Source organism: Rhodnius prolixus, unplaced genomic scaffold (genome assembly GCF_049639745.1).
Source record: "Rhodnius prolixus isolate KJV_2025 unplaced genomic scaffold, Rpr scaffold_9, whole genome shotgun sequence".
Taxonomy (NCBI): domain Eukaryota; kingdom Metazoa; phylum Arthropoda; class Insecta; order Hemiptera; family Reduviidae; genus Rhodnius; species Rhodnius prolixus.
In genome coordinates, this window is record NW_027411604.1 from 9,631,692 (window position 1) to 9,650,659 (window position 18,968).

Genomic DNA, 18,968 nt, shown 5'->3' on the forward strand with positions numbered 1-18,968 from the left:
TTCTTGAAACTAGCTTTAACCACCATCTTCACACGTTTTTAGTATTTTCCTGGTTGCTAAATAAATACCTTTCATTTTTATTTCGCGATTTTTATTTATTTATTTATTTTGTTAAAGGATGATCAGAGATCGGAAACTTTAAGCTTAGAACTTTTTAAAACTTCTTTAATATTTGGAAGTTTTGGACACCTCTGCTGTCCTTTCTGTAATTGGTTTGTGGTGTTAGTGAAGATGGAAGAAGGGGAGAAAAACGTCCGAAACGATGAACATAAAGTGTGTAAATGGCCTACCTAATTTGAGAGATTCAAATTTATTGAAAACATACTAGAATCTGAGGAACATTAGTTTAGGAACATAAAATCTTACCAGTAGAGACAGAGGCGAGACATTGATTGCTGTTCCCCCTTATAGATGATGGAAGGGGGTAGAATTCCGGTCGAACAATCACTTCTCTCGACACCTGCAAAATTTGAGAAGTTAGTTTATAATTTTTGACTAAATAATTGAATACATAAATTAAATGTTGTTCAGTCAATTGAACATTCAATCTATTGATTTCGCTTAAATTAAAGAAAAATTTATTTCCAATAATCTTTTCACTTCAACGTATTTTTTTTTTAAATTAAATGTATTTTTCCAAATTAAATTTCACGTTCAAACTTGAATGATTTAAAAGAAATATTTAGAAAGATAGGACAAAGGTAAGATTTTACTTATAATAAATATAAACCAATTTCTTTAAAAATACATTTCTATGGCCTGCCGAGTTGATTCAAATATGGTAAGTAAAAAATTATTATAAATGTGAAAATAAATTAGGTTTTCTTTAAGAACTGTATTATTTGAATAAATTATCAATTAATTCAACTAAAATTCCCTGTAGTGAGAGGCAACTTACAAAAGCATACCTATATCATAAAGGACATTCAGACTAATTAATATTTCCCTAAAAAAGTCGTACGTCTAAATATTGAAGTATATTCCTATAAAGTTATATATCTACTTATTAATTACACAGGGACACCCACAAAGGTGACTTTCGAACTGAACGTTTAAACTCCAAGTTGAGTGACTGAAATATCTCTAGCGCTTCTTCATTCATTAAATTGAAAATGATCAACACAACGTTGATTCAAATAAATACCATTAGAGTTGTTTCTTCATCAGATTCCTACTTCACCAGTCGCCATACTTTATAATTCTACCTAACCTTCTTAACGAATGAAACTAATATAAGTTCAACTCGAAAAATTATTCTTCCAATAGTAGAAAGTGTAATATCTTCTATGATACGCTTGTTAAGTGCTTTGAAATGATGTTAGGCATCAGCTAGACCCATTATTTTTAAAATATAAATGTTATACAGGTGCAAATTTTTGAATAAAAGCTTTGCATAGCTTCTAATAGAAAATTAAATAACAATCTGAATATTAGAACTTAACGAGTGAAATACAAAAAGATTATGATTTTATCTAATGAATATTGAAGTTGACTAGCAGAATAATCCAGATTTTTCAATAGCAAAGTTGGTCATTTATTAGAAAAGTTCGACTCAATAATATTTCTTGTACATTTTAGAGAATAAATAGATAAAATAAATTTGAATAATATCAAAATAATAACTTAATTTGCACTTATATTAAAAAAAAAAAATGGTTATTTTTATAACAGTTGTTTTGGTTACAATAAAGCAATGATTTATTGTAAAGAAGAAAACAGTGTCAAGCCAGCCTATTGAACCGCAATGCTCAAAACAGGTGGGTGCTTCTACATCTCATATAATAGGAAACATCTTTTATTCTGGTAATGTCCTCTTTAAATTATGGACAAATTTTACTTTTATGAAGTTCATATTTAGTTTTTATTTTTATAAGCTTGAGTTCATTAAATTAAACATAAAAATAGTTTACATTTCAAAAAATCTTTTATGAACACCCATACGCCTTTTTTTTAAAAAATAAATACTGACATCATGTGTTTTGTTGCAGAAATATGAGGATCTTTTTCTGTAGATAGTTATTGTTACAAAAAAAAAACTTCAAAAGTTATTGAGAAAAGTCGTATTTCCTTTTAAACGATTTTCCTCAAACCAGCAGTAGCTTTTATTACATTATTATGGAAGTGGCGGAAAAATAAATGATTTGAAGTTCAGTCCAAGATTTTTTTTATCCAAAACTATATTTTGTGACGTCTTTTAAAAAAATTAACATTTTAAAACGCTATAAGTTAGGCAAATATCAAAATGTCCAACAATTCATAATAAAAAAATAATAGGAAACCTTCTTTTTCGAAAAACAAAAAATTAGCATTAGCATTATTGGAAATGCATTCCTAAATACTTGCAAAGAATTTAGAATGTTATTGGTTTCCCTGCATTTTCACTTACACCCCTGTCGCAAGGCATTAAAATTTTTAGATATTTTTAAAAAGGCATTATCTTTGCACGTTATTTGCTCAGTGAGTTGCTTACAATTTATGGCAATTCCTCCCATCACCTTCAATTTCCATCTTATTGATCTTTTGTCACATATAATCAGGTACTAAAGTATCATAGTACTGAAAATATAATTCAAATTAAAGCTTTCTAGAAATAATTATTTATTAAATGATGTTATAGTGAACTAGACGATAGCCATAAAATAAATAACTCATAATTTTTGAAAAATTTGACCTTTCAAAAAGAAAAAGAGTCAAAAATCTTAATCAGCAATATTAAAATCAGATTTAGAATGCTAATATTTGCTGTGAAACTACTATATAAGTAGGTACCTATCAGAAATGTAAGAAATACGATATGAAAAAACCACAAAATTGAAAATATCTAAAATTTTGGATTGTTCTTTTTATATAATGTATAAATCGTAAACAAAAAAGATTATAAATTTGGAAAAACAAAAAAATTTTACATCACTAAACAATAAATAATTAGCTGCATATGATATTGAAATTTAATGTGCACTAACCAAGCTAAATGGTCCCTTCTTTAAGTCTAATCAATATCAACCCTCCAATGAGCAATGTTTCTACCTACAACTTGCCTTCATTTTAATCACATTCTGCTTCACTGCAAACAAATAAACAAACCTGCAACTTCGATTTATTTACTATAAAAGTATAACTATCACTAATTTTCTATAATGTTTCATAATTTGATTCACATTTTCGTTTTGAATTGCACTGACAGAAAGAAAAAATAAAACTGAATGATTAGCAACAAATTAAATTTTGAAATTTAGAATTCATTTTAATTATATTAGTTCATAGTTTTAGAATAGTCGTCTTAACCATTCGTATAATAAATTTAGAGAAACGATTTCAAACTTTGATTTTAATTTTACTCTGATTTGTCTAACCGAAATGATATCGTGACCTATACTGAGGGCTCCAGAGCCGGTGCAGAGTAGGATTATCAGAATCGTGCTGTCGTCAGCATCGCCATTTCTCTAGGATTAGTTTTTATGGTAAGTAGAAGAAAAGAATAGCCATCTTTTCTGATAGTCAGGCTGCCCTAAAAGGTTTGGATACGTACAGACTGAATCTTAAGTAACATCCCTTGGCTTGAAAACTATTCGGACGTGAGATGTGTCCTTTTTGTTATTTTTTGTGAAGGGTTTTTCAATTTCCTTCCGCTATTTCTGAATTTACTGGAACTATAAAAACGTATTTTTTACTTTTTTTTTTTTGCAAGAAAAGGCTCCTGTCACACCTTAGTTACGCCTCTGTATTCAGCCAGGTGCCTAGAGTTCTTGATATTCACTTCTTTTTCTTAAATATCAAATATTTCGATATTGTATAGTATTTCCTTAAGCTAAATACGTAGGTAAATAGATGTACGCCAACATTTGGCCTTATCGAACCCAACAAATAAACTCCACCACAATACGTTGTGCACCTTATAAACCGCACATGCGGTGTAAAAACATTTGCACATAAGGAAGACACGATTAATTTTTTTGTCGTAATGTTTCGGTTGTTTCTCACTTTTTTCAAATTACAAGGAAAATAGATTCAAAGGAATCTGAAGTAAGAGTAAGTAATGTAACATCCGTACTTCCGGGCTTGCCACATTCTTGGCAGAACTCTGATTTTTTTTCAGCAGAAAGAGAGAACTAATAATAAAAACTTATTATGACCTGCTAAACTCAAATTTTAGTACAAATTCCCATTTAATATTAAGAACTTTCGATTAGACACTCAGAAAATATGTTTTGTTCTTAACATAAACTCCTTCGCTAAAAATATTAGTTTAATAATAACTAGACATTCAACATTAACATTATAATTAACATTTTCTGTCTTACATTCTTTCAAATCAAGAATTATTGTCCCTCTCTTCGCAATTTTAGCAAGATTTTCTATATAATGAATAGAAATTACCTTTCTTTAAATAATAAGTGTTCTTTTTCATAAACTGTTTCTAATGCATCTGTTGTACTCAAGTATAGAATTCCAAGCTTCGGTTTAACTACCAAACATGATAATTTGGGGGGTGCGCTGAAGCCAGACTGTAGTTGTGGGTCAATTATACTGTCCCAGCCAACGTTTACAGAATAAGTTAGATATCTGAAAAAAAATAACCATCCCGAGAATTGTGAATTACAATAAATAATTAATCTTATAACTTATAAACAATTTTTTTTGATAAAAATTGAATAACGGTGAAATTTTATACACTCAAACACAACTTTCCTCTACACCTACAAGATGCATACATTACTATTTACTAAAATAATATGCCCACTTACTAGTCGTGTGTGAGAAATGGGAATGAAAAGATTATTTTGAAAACACAAAAAAATTGTGTACAATTAGATTTGCGTTTTAAAATCGATAAAATATTAAAAAAATACGGAATTTCAAAAACTCAAACTTCCAATTAGTTAACATCTCTGTGACCAACGTGAATACACTAAATAAGAAACTTAAGATCAGCAATCTGTAAAAAATAAACTGGTAGCGCATATTCCCATAAATTTAAGGAATATTTCAGAATCTGTATAAATAAATATTTTAAGAAATATTTTAGCATCTATGTTCATATATACATTTTCAACTAGCAATGAAAGCATGCATAACCTGTAATGGGAGGCTATTAGTTGTTATAGTTATTGCATATATTGTCTAACGCTAAGTATTCGTAAGTTGGGAGCTTAGAGACTTTTTCTTGAATATTTTGGTAAAATTAAGTGAATTTAGAAAGCAGGACTAATATATGAGTGCAGGAAATTAGTTTTTTTTGTGCAGTTCGCAATAATAAAATGCCTTGCATCACTTCTGATTATCCTTTCAACTGTTTAAATGATGAACAAAAATTGGTAAGCACAGCACATTATGAGTTTTGCAATAAAAAGTACGCAGCGTGCCAACAGGCGTTAAGTCTACTTATGGTACATAAACCTGGAGATTTTAAAGTCTTTCATAACAAAGCTGTTGTGGACCTCTATGCAGCGGGACATAAGAATATTGACGTCTTTTCTAAAGCGTTATGTAATCTATGTAATCAGTTTCAAATAAAGATTTCAGAAGATGAGCCACCAAATGAAATAGAGTTATGTGTACTCTATTATAACTACGGAATTGTCTACTATTATCTTAAACAACATGATAGTGCCCTCAATATAATTAATAAAGTGTTCACATTAATACAGCCAATGGAAGAGAGTCTTGCACACAAAGTTTGCCTGTTGCTTCTAGAATTGAACATACAATGTGGCCAAATTGATAGTGCACTTAGTCACATTTCCTTCATAGAAAATCAGTTTGTTTATACATCCTACAATACCAACATGGTAAAATTAGAGAAAGATGATAAACAAGGGGTCAGCGATGATGCTGCAACAGATCAATTTAAACTTAAACTTCTTCATTACAGGGCCACTTGCAATCTTCTTAATAAATCTTACGAAGCGTGCCAAAAAGATTTAGAAACAATATATTCCCTAGGGTCACAAGTTTTTACCACAATTTTACTTAAAGCTAAGTTATCATTGTTGAGACTAAGGTACAAGGCAGCCTTAGACACTTTGATTGTACTTCAAGAAGACATTAAATCATTTTCCCAGTTAGGTGAGGCAAGAACTTTAGTTTATTTTAATAATATTGCAGTTATCTACCATTATCTGCAAAAACCAAGCCTCTGTTTATTTTTTATGAGCAAAGCGTTTAGTGTTTACAGAAGTGCTGTTGAAAAATACCAGAGACAATCATCCGGCGTGAAGGAATGTCGTCCGAGTTTGTTTGAACCAGAAGTACTTCCAAAATTAATGTATAACAAAGGAATCGCTCTTCTTTATACAGGTAGAGCTTGTCAAGCTTTCGACTGTTTAACTGAAGCCGTGCAGGGTATGCATAAATCTCCTCTTGCGTGGTTGCGTCTAGCAGAATCTTGCATAATGTTTTACAAATCTGGCAATGAAGAGGCTTTCAATTTTTTAGCAAAAAGAAAAGAACTAGTAACAGGACTGGTGGGAGTAGGTAGTGCGAAAAAAATTGTTTTGAACAATAAATTGTATCAAGATACTATGTACAATACAGAACCTCAGTCTTATGCTGTACCAGTGCCTAATTTAGAATTCGCAATGATATGTGCTCGGAACGCTCTTGCTTTAGTATCATCTAAGTCGGACAAACTAAGACATGCCATACTTTCAGTTTTGTCCTACATAAATTTAACTCTTGGGAATCCAGTAATGGCATACAAGTATTCCAATATGTTATATGAGGAAACGTCGGCAACACCTATGTATAAATATTTATCACGACTTTATCTTGCAGAAGCGCTTGTAATGTTGGATAGAATACAAGAAGCGGTGGAAGTATTGAATCCAGTACACTATAAGGATTGTGATCCTACTGGCGAAGTTTTACATACATCTTGGGCTCCAAAAACTACTATCACTGCTCAGGCTACTCTTTATTATAACTTGGCAGTAGTCTTGGCAATTCAAGGAGATATCCACCGGGCTTCAGAACTTCTCAAACATGTTTGGGTGTCAAAAGGTCAAAAAGGAGAAGTTCCAATTCATGTCATCGCTTTAGCACTTTATATCGAACTTGTTCTAGGAAGAATTGATATTACAAGAACTATTATTAAACAAAATTGTCCCCATGTTTTTCCATCATCTGTGAAGTGAATCAGGTAATTGTAATTTTTTTATTCTATCAGTTTAATAGGAGGATTTAGCACCTTATTTTTAATTTAATCATTTCATTTCATTGTTATTGTTATAATTTAAAAATTACTTGATAATACGAAAAAAGTAATCTAAATTTATAAAAACTAATATTTATTTGATAGACTATAAGATATTGAAAGCCAATTTCTTGAGCACGCCAAAATAAATAAATCTATGTCAATAATTAGATAAATTTCTCAATTAAAAATTATTTAATAATTTATTTATATATCATTGTCTAACAATAAATAATTCTTTTACCAATAGAATAAGTTATTATTATTATAATATATTTATGTAGATATCAATGTGTACAGTTGTAATTTAATGAATACTATTCTAACTCTCCGTCACACTTTAAGATTTTTCCAATTGAAGGGATGCAGAAATTGAATAATTTTTTTGCTAAGATATTTTTGGAAATAAATAACTTATAATTCCTAAATTTATGTATTTGCTTTTTAAAATTGAACAAGTATAAGAACAGTTTGGTCCATTATTTGCTTAAGAAAATCTTCATTTGTGTTGTTTTTCTAAAAAATTGTACGATATTAATCAGAAAAAGCTCTATGTAAATGTTTGTTTATTATATAAAGAAATAATTAGTACATTTCTTTCTGATTTACATGCAAGAATAAAAGAAGGAAAGCAATAAAAAAAATTCTGAGGTTCTCATTATTACTTAGCATCATTCCTTTTTTCATACCTTAAATTATATTACAATTTTAAGATTATCGTTTTTTAAATCTCTATATTCAAGTATTTAGTTTCATCCACACCTTTGAACCCCATTAATCTAGATGTCTCATTCGTTTTATGTAGTTACATTCAATTATAGTTTTGAAAACTACAATTTTTTGGAATTAAGGAAAGGAATATAAGTCCAGAAATTCGATAAAGCAATTTTTTTAGCATACTAGATAACTGCGACAAATTTTGATTTTAAAATAAGCATAACGTCACATAAAATAATAATTTTTACTATTAATTAAATCTTATTCGGATACCAAATTGTTTATAAAAATTCTGAGATGGAAGTCGTTGGCGACCTTTATAGCATATATAATGCATATGTTTCATATTTCATTCCAGAATTTCCTCCAGTTACAGACTGTTTCTTAACGATAAGAGACTAGGATATCAATTGTTGGTAATAAATAATCAATAAAAAATACTATGCTCATAAACACATGTAGCATTAGCCATAATGTTAAATATCAATTACAGAAACAGCAGCACTCCAGAGGAATTAGAGAACAACTTCCACTTTTTCCACTACTTTTTACTTCTTATATTACAAAATATGTCGACCCAAGATGTATAATCCTGCATTGTCCTTTATATTCACTATCAAATGCCGAAAGAGCAGCACTCCAACGAAATTTGGAAACAACTTCCACCTTTTCCACTAGTTTTTACTTCTTGTTGTTCAAAACAGATCGACCCAAGATGTACAATCTAGGATTACCCTTAATATTCACTATCAAATGCAGAAACAGCAGCACACCAGAGAAATTAGGGAACAACTCCCACCTTTGCCTCTAGTTTTTACTTCTTGTTTTACAAAATAGATCGACCAGTGATGTAGAATCTAGCCTTTCCCTTTATATTCATTATCAAATGCAGAAACAGCAGCACACCAGAGAAATTAGGGAACAACTTCCACCTTTGCCTCTAGTTTTTACTTCTTGTTTTACAAAATAGATCGACGAGTGATGTAGAATCTAGCCTTTCCCTTTATATTCATTATCAAATACATAAACAGCAGCATTTCAGTGGAAATTAGGAGAAAATATCCACTTTTTCCAATGCTTTTTACTTCTAGTTTTCCAAAATAAGTCAACCCGTGATATACAATCTAGCAATGCCCTTAATATACACTGTCAAATGCAGAAACAGCAGCTCTCCAGAGAAATTAGGAACAACATCCACTTTTTACTTCTAGTTTTTCAAAATAGATCGACTGCTGATGTACAATCTAGCATTGCCCTTATATTAACTATGAAATGCATAAACAGCAGCATTCCAGTGGAAATTAGGAGAAAATATCCACTTTTTCCACTAGTTTTTCTTGTTGTTCAAAACTGATCGACCCAAGATGTACAATCTAGTATTCCCCTTAATATACAGTAGCAGATGAAGAAACCGCAGCTCCCCAGAGAAATTAGGAGACTATGGCCACTTTTTCCACTAGTTTATACTTCTAGTTTTCCAAAATAGGTCGACCCGTGATGTACAATCCAGCATTGCCGTTAATATACAATATGAAATTTAGAAACAGCATTAATTAAGAGAAATTAGGGAACAACTTTTACATTTTCCACTAGTTTTTACTTCATGCTTTCCAAAATCGGTCGACCCGTGATGTACAATTTAGTATTTCCCTTAATATACCTTGCCAAATGCCGAAACAGCAGCTCTCCAGAGAAATTAGGGAACAATTTTCTCTTTTTCCACTAGTTTGTACTTCTGGTTATTGGAAATAGGTCGACCGAGCATGTACAATCTAGCAATGCCCTTAATATTCACTATCAAATGCAGAAACAGCAGCACACCAGAGAAATTAGGGAACAACTTCCACCTTTGCCTCTAGTTTTTACTTCTTGTTTTACAAAATAGATCGACCAGTGATGTAGAATCTAGGATTGCCCTTAATATTCACTATCAAATGCAGAAACAGCAGCACTCCAGAGAAATTAGGGAACAACTTCCACCTTTTCCTCTAGTTTTTACTTCTAGTTTTCCAAAATAAGTCGACCCGTGATATACAATCTAGCAATGCCCTTAATATACACTGTCAATTGCAGAAACAGCAGCTCTCCAGAGAAATTAGGAACAACATCCACTTTTTACTTCTAGTTTGTACTTCTGGTTATTGGAAATAGGTCGACCGAGCATGTACAATCTAGCAATGCCCTTTATATTCATTATCTAATGCATAAACAGCAGCATTCCAGTGGAAATTAGGAGAAAATATACACTTTTTGCAATGCTTTATACTTCTAGCTTTCCAAAATAGATCGACTGGTGATGTACGATCTAGCCTTGCCCTTTATATTCACTATCAAATGCAGAAACAGCAGCACACCAGAGAAATTAGGGAACAACTTCCACCTTTGCCTCTAGTTTTTACTTCTTGTTTTACAAAATAGATCGACGAGTGATGTAGAATCTAGCCTTTCCCTTTATATTCATTATCAAATACATAAACAGCAGCATTTCAGTGGAAATTAGGAGAAAATATCCACTTTTTCCAATGCTTTTTACTTCTAGTTTTCCAAAATAAGTCAACCCGTGATATACAATCTAGCAATGCCCTTAATATACACTGTCAAATGCAGAAACAGCAGCTCTCCAGAGAAATTAGGAACAACATCCACTTTTTACTTCTAGTTTTTCAAAATAGATCGACTGCTGATGTACAATCTAGCATTGCCCTTATATTAACTATGAAATGCATAAACAGCAGCATTCCAGTGGAAATTAGGAGAAAATATCCACTTTTTCCACTAGTTTTTCTTGTTGTTCAAAACTGATCGACCCAAGATGTACAATCTAGTATTCCCCTTAATATACAGTAGCAGATGAAGAAACCGCAGCTCCCCAGAGAAATTAGGAGACTATGGCCACTTTTTCCACTAGTTTATACTTCTAGTTTTCCAAAATAGGTCGACCCGTGATGTACAATCCAGCATTGCCGTTAATATACAATATGAAATTTAGAAACAGCATTAATTAAGAGAAATTAGGGAACAACTTTTACATTTTCCACTAGTTTTTACTTCATGCTTTCCAAAATCGGTCGACCCGTGATGTACAATTTAGTATTTCCCTTAATATACCTTGCCAAATGCCGAAACAGCAGCTCTCCAGAGAAATTAGGGAACAATTTTCTCTTTTTCCACTAGTTTGTACTTCTGGTTATTGGAAATAGGTCGACCGAGCATGTACAATCTAGCAATGCCCTTAATATTCACTATCAAATGCAGAAACAGCAGCACACCAGAGAAATTAGGGAACAACTTCCACCTTTGCCTCTAGTTTTTACTTCTTGTTTTACAAAATAGATCGACCAGTGATGTAGAATCTAGGATTGCCCTTAATATTCACTATCAAATGCAGAAACAGCAGCACTCCAGAGAAATTAGGGAACAACTTCCACCTTTTCCTCTAGTTTTTACTTCTAGTTTTCCAAAATAAGTCGACCCGTGATATACAATCTAGCAATGCCCTTAATATACACTGTCAATTGCAGAAACAGCAGCTCTCCAGAGAAATTAGGAACAACATCCACTTTTTACTTCTAGTTTGTACTTCTGGTTATTGGAAATAGGTCGACCGAGCATGTACAATCTAGCAATGCCCTTTATATTCATTATCTAATGCATAAACAGCAGCATTCCAGTGGAAATTAGGAGAAAATATACACTTTTTGCAATGCTTTATACTTCTAGCTTTCCAAAATAGATCGACTGGTGATGTACGATCTAGCCTTGCCCTTTATATTCACTATCAAATGCAGAAACAGCAGCACACCAGAGAAATTAGGGAACAACTTCCACCTTTGCCTCTAGTTTTTACTTCTTGTTTTACAAAATAGATCGACGAGTGATGTAGAATCTAGCCTTTCCCTTTATATTCATTATCAAATACATAAACAGCAGCATTTCAGTGGAAATTAGGAGAAAATATCCACTTTTTCCAATGCTTTTTACTTCTAGTTTTCCAAAATAAGTCAACCCGTGATATACAATCTAGCAATGCCCTTAATATACACTGTCAAATGCAGAAACAGCAGCTCTCCAGAGAAATTAGGAACAACATCCACTTTTTACTTCTAGTTTTTCAAAATAGATCGACTGCTGATGTACAATCTAGCATTGCCCTTATATTAACTATGAAATGCATAAACAGCAGCATTCCAGTGGAAATTAGGAGAAAATATCCACTTTTTCCACTAGTTTTTTTGTTGTTCAAAACTGATCGACCCAAGATGTACAATCTAGTATTCCCCTTAATATACAGTAGCAGATGAAGAAACCGCAGCTCCCCAGAGAAATTAGGAGACTATGGCCACTTTTTCCACTAGTTTATACTTCTAGTTTTCCAAAATAGGTCGACCCGTGATGTACAATCCAGCATTGCCGTTAATATACAATATGAAATTTAGAAACAGCATTAATTAAGAGAAATTAGGGAACAACTTTTACATTTTCCACTAGTTTTTACTTCATGCTTTCCAAAATCGGTCGACCCGTGATGTACAATTTAGTATTTCCCTTAATATACACTGCCAAATGCCGAAACAGCAGCTCTCCAGAGAAATTAGGGAACAATTTTCTCTTTTTCCACTAGTTTGTACTTCTGGTTATTGGAAATAGGTCGACCGAGCATGTACAATCTAGCAATGCCCTTTTTTATTCATTATCTAATGCATAAACAGCAGCATTCCAGTGGAAATTAGGAGAAAATATACACTTTTTGCAATGCTTTTTACTTCTAGCTTTCCAAAATAGATCGACTGGTGATGTACAATCTAGGATTGTCGTTAATATACACAATGAAATGTAGAAACCGCATTAATTCAGAGAAATTAGGTGACAACTTCCACTTTTTCCACTAGTTTTTACTTCTAGTTTTCCAAAATAGGTCGACCCGTGATGTACAATTTAGTATTTCCCTTAATATACCTTGCCAAATGCCGAAGCAGCAGCTCTCCAGAGAAATTAGGAAACAATTTTCTCTTTTTCCACTAGTTTGTACTTCTGGTTATTGGAAATAGGTCGACCGAGCATGTACAATCTAGCAATGCCCTTTATATTCATTATCTAATGCATAAACAGCAGCATTCCAGTGGAAATTAGGAGAAAATATACACTTTTTGCAATGCTTTATACTTCTAGCTTTCCAAAATAGATCGACTGGTGATGTACGATCTAGCCTTGCCCTTTATATTCACTATCAAATGCAGAAACAGCAGCACACCAGAGAAATTAGGGAACAACTTCCACCTTTGCCTCTAGTTTTTACTTCTTGTTTTACAAAATAGATCGACCAGTGATGTAGAATCTAGCCTTTCCCTTTATATTCATTATCAAATGCATAAACAGCAGCATTCCAGTGGAAATTAGGAGAAAATATCCACTTTTTCCAATGCTTTTTATTTCTTCTTGTTCAAAACAGATCGACCCTTGGGACATCTTGATGTACAATCTATCATTGACCTTAATATTAACTAAAGAGTCGAAAACTAAAGAGTCTGCCGAAAGAGCAGCATTCCAGTGCAAATTAGTAGACAACTTCCACTTTTTCCAATTCTTATTACTTTTAGTTTTCCAAAATAGGTCGACCGGTGATGTACAATCTAGGATTGCCGTTAATATACACTATGAAATGTAGAAACAGCATTAATTCAGAGAAATTAGGGGACAACTTCCACTTTTTCCACTAGTTTTTACTTCTAGTTTTCCAAAATAGGTCGACCCGTGATGTACAATTTAGTATTTCCCTTAATATACCCTGCCAAATGCCGAAGCAGCAGCTCTCCAGAGAAATTAGGGAACAATTTTCTCTTTTTCCACTAGTTTGTACTTCTGGTTATTGGAAATAGGTCGACCGAGCATGTACGATCTAGCCTTGCCCTTTATATTCACTATCAAATGCAGAAACAGCAGCACACCAGAGAAATTAGGGAACAACTTCCACCTTTGCCTCTAGTTTTTACTTCTTGTTTTACAAAATAGATCGACCAGTGATGTAGAATCTAGGATTGCCCTTAATATTCACTATCAAATGCAGAAACAGCAGCACTCCAGAGTAATTAGGGAACAACTTCCACCTTTTCCTCTAGTTTTTACTTCTTGTTTTACAAAATAGATCGACCAGTGATGTAGAATCTAGCCTTTCCCTTTATATTCATTATCAAATGCATAAACAGCAGCATTCCAGTGGAAATTAGGAGAAAATATCCACTTTTTCCAATGCTTTTTATTTCTTCTTGTTCAAAACAGATCGACCCTTGGGACATCTTGATGTACAATCTATCATTGACCTTAATATTAACTAAAGAGTCGAAAACTAAAGAGTCTGCCGAAAGAGCAGCATTCCAGTGCAAATTAGTAGACAACTTCCACTTTTTCCAATTCTTATTACTTTTAGTTTTCCAAAATAGGTCGACCGGTGATGTACAATCTAGGATTGCCGTTAATATACACTATGAAATGTAGAAACAGCATTAATTCAGAGAAATTAGGGGACAACCTCCACTTTTTCCAATAGTTTTTACTTCTTGTTCTTCAAAATTGGTCGACCCGTGATGTGCAATCTATCATTGACCTTAATATTAACTATCAAATGCCGAAAGAGCAGCATTCCAGTGCAAATTAGGAGACAACTTCCACTTTTTCCAATTCTTATTACTTCTAGTTTTCCAAAATAGGTCGACCGGTGATGTACAATCTAGGATTGCCGTTAATATACACTATGAAATGTAGAAACAGCATTAATTCAGAGAAATTAGGGGACAACTTCCACTTTTTCCACTAGTTTTTACTTCTAGTTTTCCAAAATAGGTCGACCCGTGATGTACAATTTAGTATTTCCCTTAATATACCCTGCCAAATGCCGAAGCAGCAGCTCTCCAGAGAAATTAGGGAACAATTCTCTCTTTTTCCACTAGTTTGTACTTCTGGTTATTGGAAATAGGTCGACCGAGCATGTACAATCTAGCAATGCCCTTTTTTATTCATTATCTAATGCATAAACAGCAGCATTCCAGTGGAAATTAGGAGAAAATATACACTTTTTGCAATGCTTTTTACTTCTAGCTTTCCAAAATAGATCGACTGGTGATGTACAATCTAGGATTGTCGTTAATATACACTATGAAATGTAGAAACCGCATTAATTCAGAGAAATTAGGTGACAACTTCCACTTTTTCCACTAGTTTTTACTTCTAGTTTTCCAAAATAGGTCGACCCGTGATGTACAATTTAGTATTTCCCTTAATATACCTTGCCAAATGCCGAAGCAGCAGCTCTCCAGAGAAATTAGGAAACAATTTTCTCTTTTTCCACTAGTTTGTACTTCTGGTTATTGGAAATAGGTCGACCGAGCATGTACAATCTAGCAATGCCCTTTTTTATTCATTATCTAATGCATAAACAGCAGCATTCCAGTGGAAATTAGGAGAAAATATATACTTTTTGCAATGCTTTTTACTTCTAGTTTTACAAAATAGATCGACCAGTGATGTAGAATCTAGGATTGCCCTTAATATTCACTATCAAATGCAGAAACAGCAGCACTCCAGAGAAATTAGGGAACAACTTCCACCTTTTCCTCTAGTTTTTACTTCTTGTTTTACAAAATAGATCGACCAGTGATGTAGAATCTAGCCTATCCATTTATATTCATTATCAAATGCATAAACAGCAGCATTCCAGTGGAAATTAGGAGAAAATATCCACTTTTTCCAATGCTTTTTACTTCTAGTTTTCCAAAATACATCGACGGGTAATGTACAATCTAGCCTTGCCCTTTATATTCACTATCAAATGCAGAATCAACAGCTCTCCAGAGAAATTTGGAGTCTATTCCCACTTGTTCCACTAGTTTTTACTTCTTGTTGTTTAAAACAGATCGACCCTAGATGTATAATCTAGTATTGCCTTTAATATACAATATCAGTTGCAGAAACAGCAGCACTCCAGAGAAGTTAGGGAACAACTTGCACCTTTTCCACTAGTTTTGTTCTTCAAAATAGGTCGACCCGTGATGTGCAATCTATCATTGACCTTAATATTAACTATCAAATGCAAAAACAACAGTACTGCAGTAGAAATTAGGAGACAATATCCACTTTTTCAAAAGCTTTTTTCTTCTAGTTTTCCAAAATAGGTTGACCGGTGATGTACAATCTAGGATTGTCGTTAATATACACTATGAAATGTAGAAACCGCATTAATTCAGAGAAATTAGGTGACAACTTCCACTTTTTCCACTAGTTTTTACTTCTAGTTTTCCAAAATAGGTCGACCCGTGATGTACAATTTAGTATTTCCCTTAATATACCTTGCCAAATGCCGAAGCAGCAGCTCTCCAGAGAAATTAGGAAACAATTTTCTCTTTTTCCACTAGTTTGTACTTCTGGTTATTGGAAATAGGTCGACCGAGCATGTACAATCTAGCAATGCCCTTTATATTCATTATCTAATGCATAAACAGCAGCATTCCAGTGGAAATTAGGAGAAAATATACACTTTTTGCAATGCTTTTTACTTCTAGCTTTCCAAAATAGATCGACTGGTGATGTACAATCTAGGATTGTCGTTAATATACACTATGAAATGTAGAAACCGCATTAATTCAGAGAAATTAGGTGACAACTTCCACTTTTTCCACTAGTTTTTACTTCTAGTTTTCCAAAATAGGTCGACCCGTGATGTACAATTTAGTATTTCCCTTAATATACCTTGCCAAATGCCGAAGCAGCAGCTCTCCAGAGAAATTAGGAAACAATTTTCTCTTTTTCCACTAGTTTGTATTTCTGGTTATTGGAAATAGGTCGACCGAGCATGTACAATCTAGCAATGCCCTTTATATTCATTATCTAATGCATAAACAGCAGCATTCCAGTGGAAATTAGGAGAAAATATACACTTTTTGCAATGCTTTTTACTTCTAGCTTTCCAAAATAGATCGACTGGTGATGTACAATCTAGGATTGTCGTTAATATACACTATGAAATGTAGAAACCGCATTAATTCAGAGAAATTAGGTGACAACTTCCACTTTTTCCACTAGTTTTTACTTCTAGTTTTCCAAAATAGGTCGACCCGTGATGTGCAACCTATCATTGACCTTAATATTAACTATCAAATGCAAAAACAACAGCATTCCAGTGGAAATTATGAGAAAATATCCACTTTTTCAAATGCTTTTTACTTCTAGTTTTCCAAAATACATCGACGGGTAATGTACAATCTAGCCTTGCCCTTTATATTCACTATCAAATGCAGAATCAACAGCTCTCCAGAGAAATTAGGAGACTATTCCCACTTTTTCCACTAGTTTTTACTTCTTGTTGTTTAAAACAGATCGACCCTAGATGTATAATCTAGTATTGCCTTTAATATACAATATCAGTTGCAGAAACAGCAGCACTCCAGAGAAGTTAGGGAACATCTTGCACCTTTTCCACTAGTTTTGTTCTTCAAAATAGGTCGACCCGTGATGTGCAATCTATCATTGACCTTAATATTAACTATCAAATGCAAAAACAACAGTACTGCAGTGGAAATTAGGAGACAATATCCACTTTTTCAAATGCTTTTTTCTTCTAGTTTTCCAAAATTGGTCGACCGGTGATGTACAATCTAGGATTGTCGTTAATATACACTATGAAATGTAGAAACCGCATTAATTCAGAGAAATTAGGGGACAACTTCCACTTTTTCCAATAGTTTTTACTTCAAGTTTTCCAAAATAGATCGACCCGTGATGTGTAATCTATCATTGACCTTAATATTAACTATCAAATGCAAAAACAGCAGCATTCCAGAGACATTAGGTGACTATTGCCACTTTTTACACTAGTTTTTACTCCTTGTTGTTCAAAATAGGTCGACCCGTGATGTGCAATCTATCATTGACCTTTATATTCACTATCAAATGCAAAAACAACAGCATTCCAGTGGAAATTATGAGAAAATATCCACTTTTTCAAATGCTTTTTACTTCTAGTTTTCCAAAATACATCGACGGGTAATGAACAATCTAGCCTTGCCCTTTATATTCACTATCAAATGCAGAATCAACAGCTCTCCAGAGAAATTAGGAGTCTATTGCCACTTTTTCCACTAGTTTTTACTTCTTGTTGTTTAAAACAGATCGACCCTAGATGTATAATCTAGTATTGCCTTTAATATACAATATCAGTTGCAGAAACAGCAGCACTCCAGAGAAGTTAGGGAACAACTTGCACCTTTTCCACTAGTTTTTACTTCTTGTTCTTCAAAATAGATCTTCCAGTGATGTAGAATCTAGCCTTTCCCTTTATATTCACTATCAAATGTAAAAACAGCATTAATTCAGAGAAATTAGGGGACTGCTTCCACTTTTTCCAATAGTTTTTACTTGTAGTTTTCCAAAATTGGTCGACCCGTGATGTACAATCTAGCCTTGCTCTTTATATTCACTATCAAATGCAGAAACAGCAGCTCTCCAGAGAAATTAGGAGTCCATTGCCACTTTTTCCACTAGTTTGTACTTCTTGTTGTTTAAAACAGATCGACCCAAGATGTACAATCTAGCCTTTCCCTTTATATTCACTGTCAAATGCAAAAACAGCAGCACTCCAGAGAAATTAGGGAACAATTTTCACTTTTTCCAATGATTTTTACTTCTAGTTTTCCAAAATAGATCGACCCAAGATGTACAATCTAGTATTGCCTTTAATATACACTATCAGTTGCAGAAACAGCAGCACTCCAGAGAAATTAGGGAACAACTTCCACCTTTTCCACTAGTTTTTACTTCTTGTTTTTCAAAATAGATCGTCCAGTGATGTAGAATCTAGTCTTTCCCTTTATATTCACTGTCAAATGCAGAAACAGCAGCATTCCAGTGGAAACTAGGAGACAATATCCACTTTTTCAAATGCTTTTTTCTTCTAGTTTCCAAAATCGGTCGAACCGTGATGTACAATCTAGCATTGCTGTTAATATACAGTATGAAATGTAGAAACAGCATTAATTCAGAGAAATTAGGGAACAATTTCCACTTTTTCCAC

The 18,968-nt window shown here is 33.0% G+C and overlaps 1 protein-coding gene and 1 long non-coding RNA gene across 2 annotated transcripts; one reads left to right on the plus strand and one right to left on the minus strand.

Moving 5' to 3' along the window:
* Positions 1–366: 366 nt before the first annotated feature.
* Positions 367–5,047, minus strand: LOC141454497 (uncharacterized). The gene is made up of 4 exons (XR_012458747.1): positions 4,746–5,047; positions 4,378–4,563; positions 2,964–3,064; positions 367–460 (listed from the first exon to the last, which is right to left on the minus strand). It is a non-coding gene; the product is annotated as an uncharacterized lncRNA (long non-coding RNA).
* Positions 5,048–5,059: 12 nt separating this feature from the next.
* On the plus strand, positions 5,060–7,856 carry Not10 (CCR4-NOT transcription complex subunit 10). The gene has a single exon (XM_074128762.1). It carries the CDS (start codon positions 5,259–5,261, stop codon positions 7,131–7,133), a length of 1,875 nt encoding a protein of 624 aa, XP_073984863.1. The 5' UTR covers positions 5,060–5,258; the 3' UTR covers positions 7,134–7,856.
* The last annotated feature ends 11,112 nt before the right edge of the window (positions 7,857–18,968 follow it).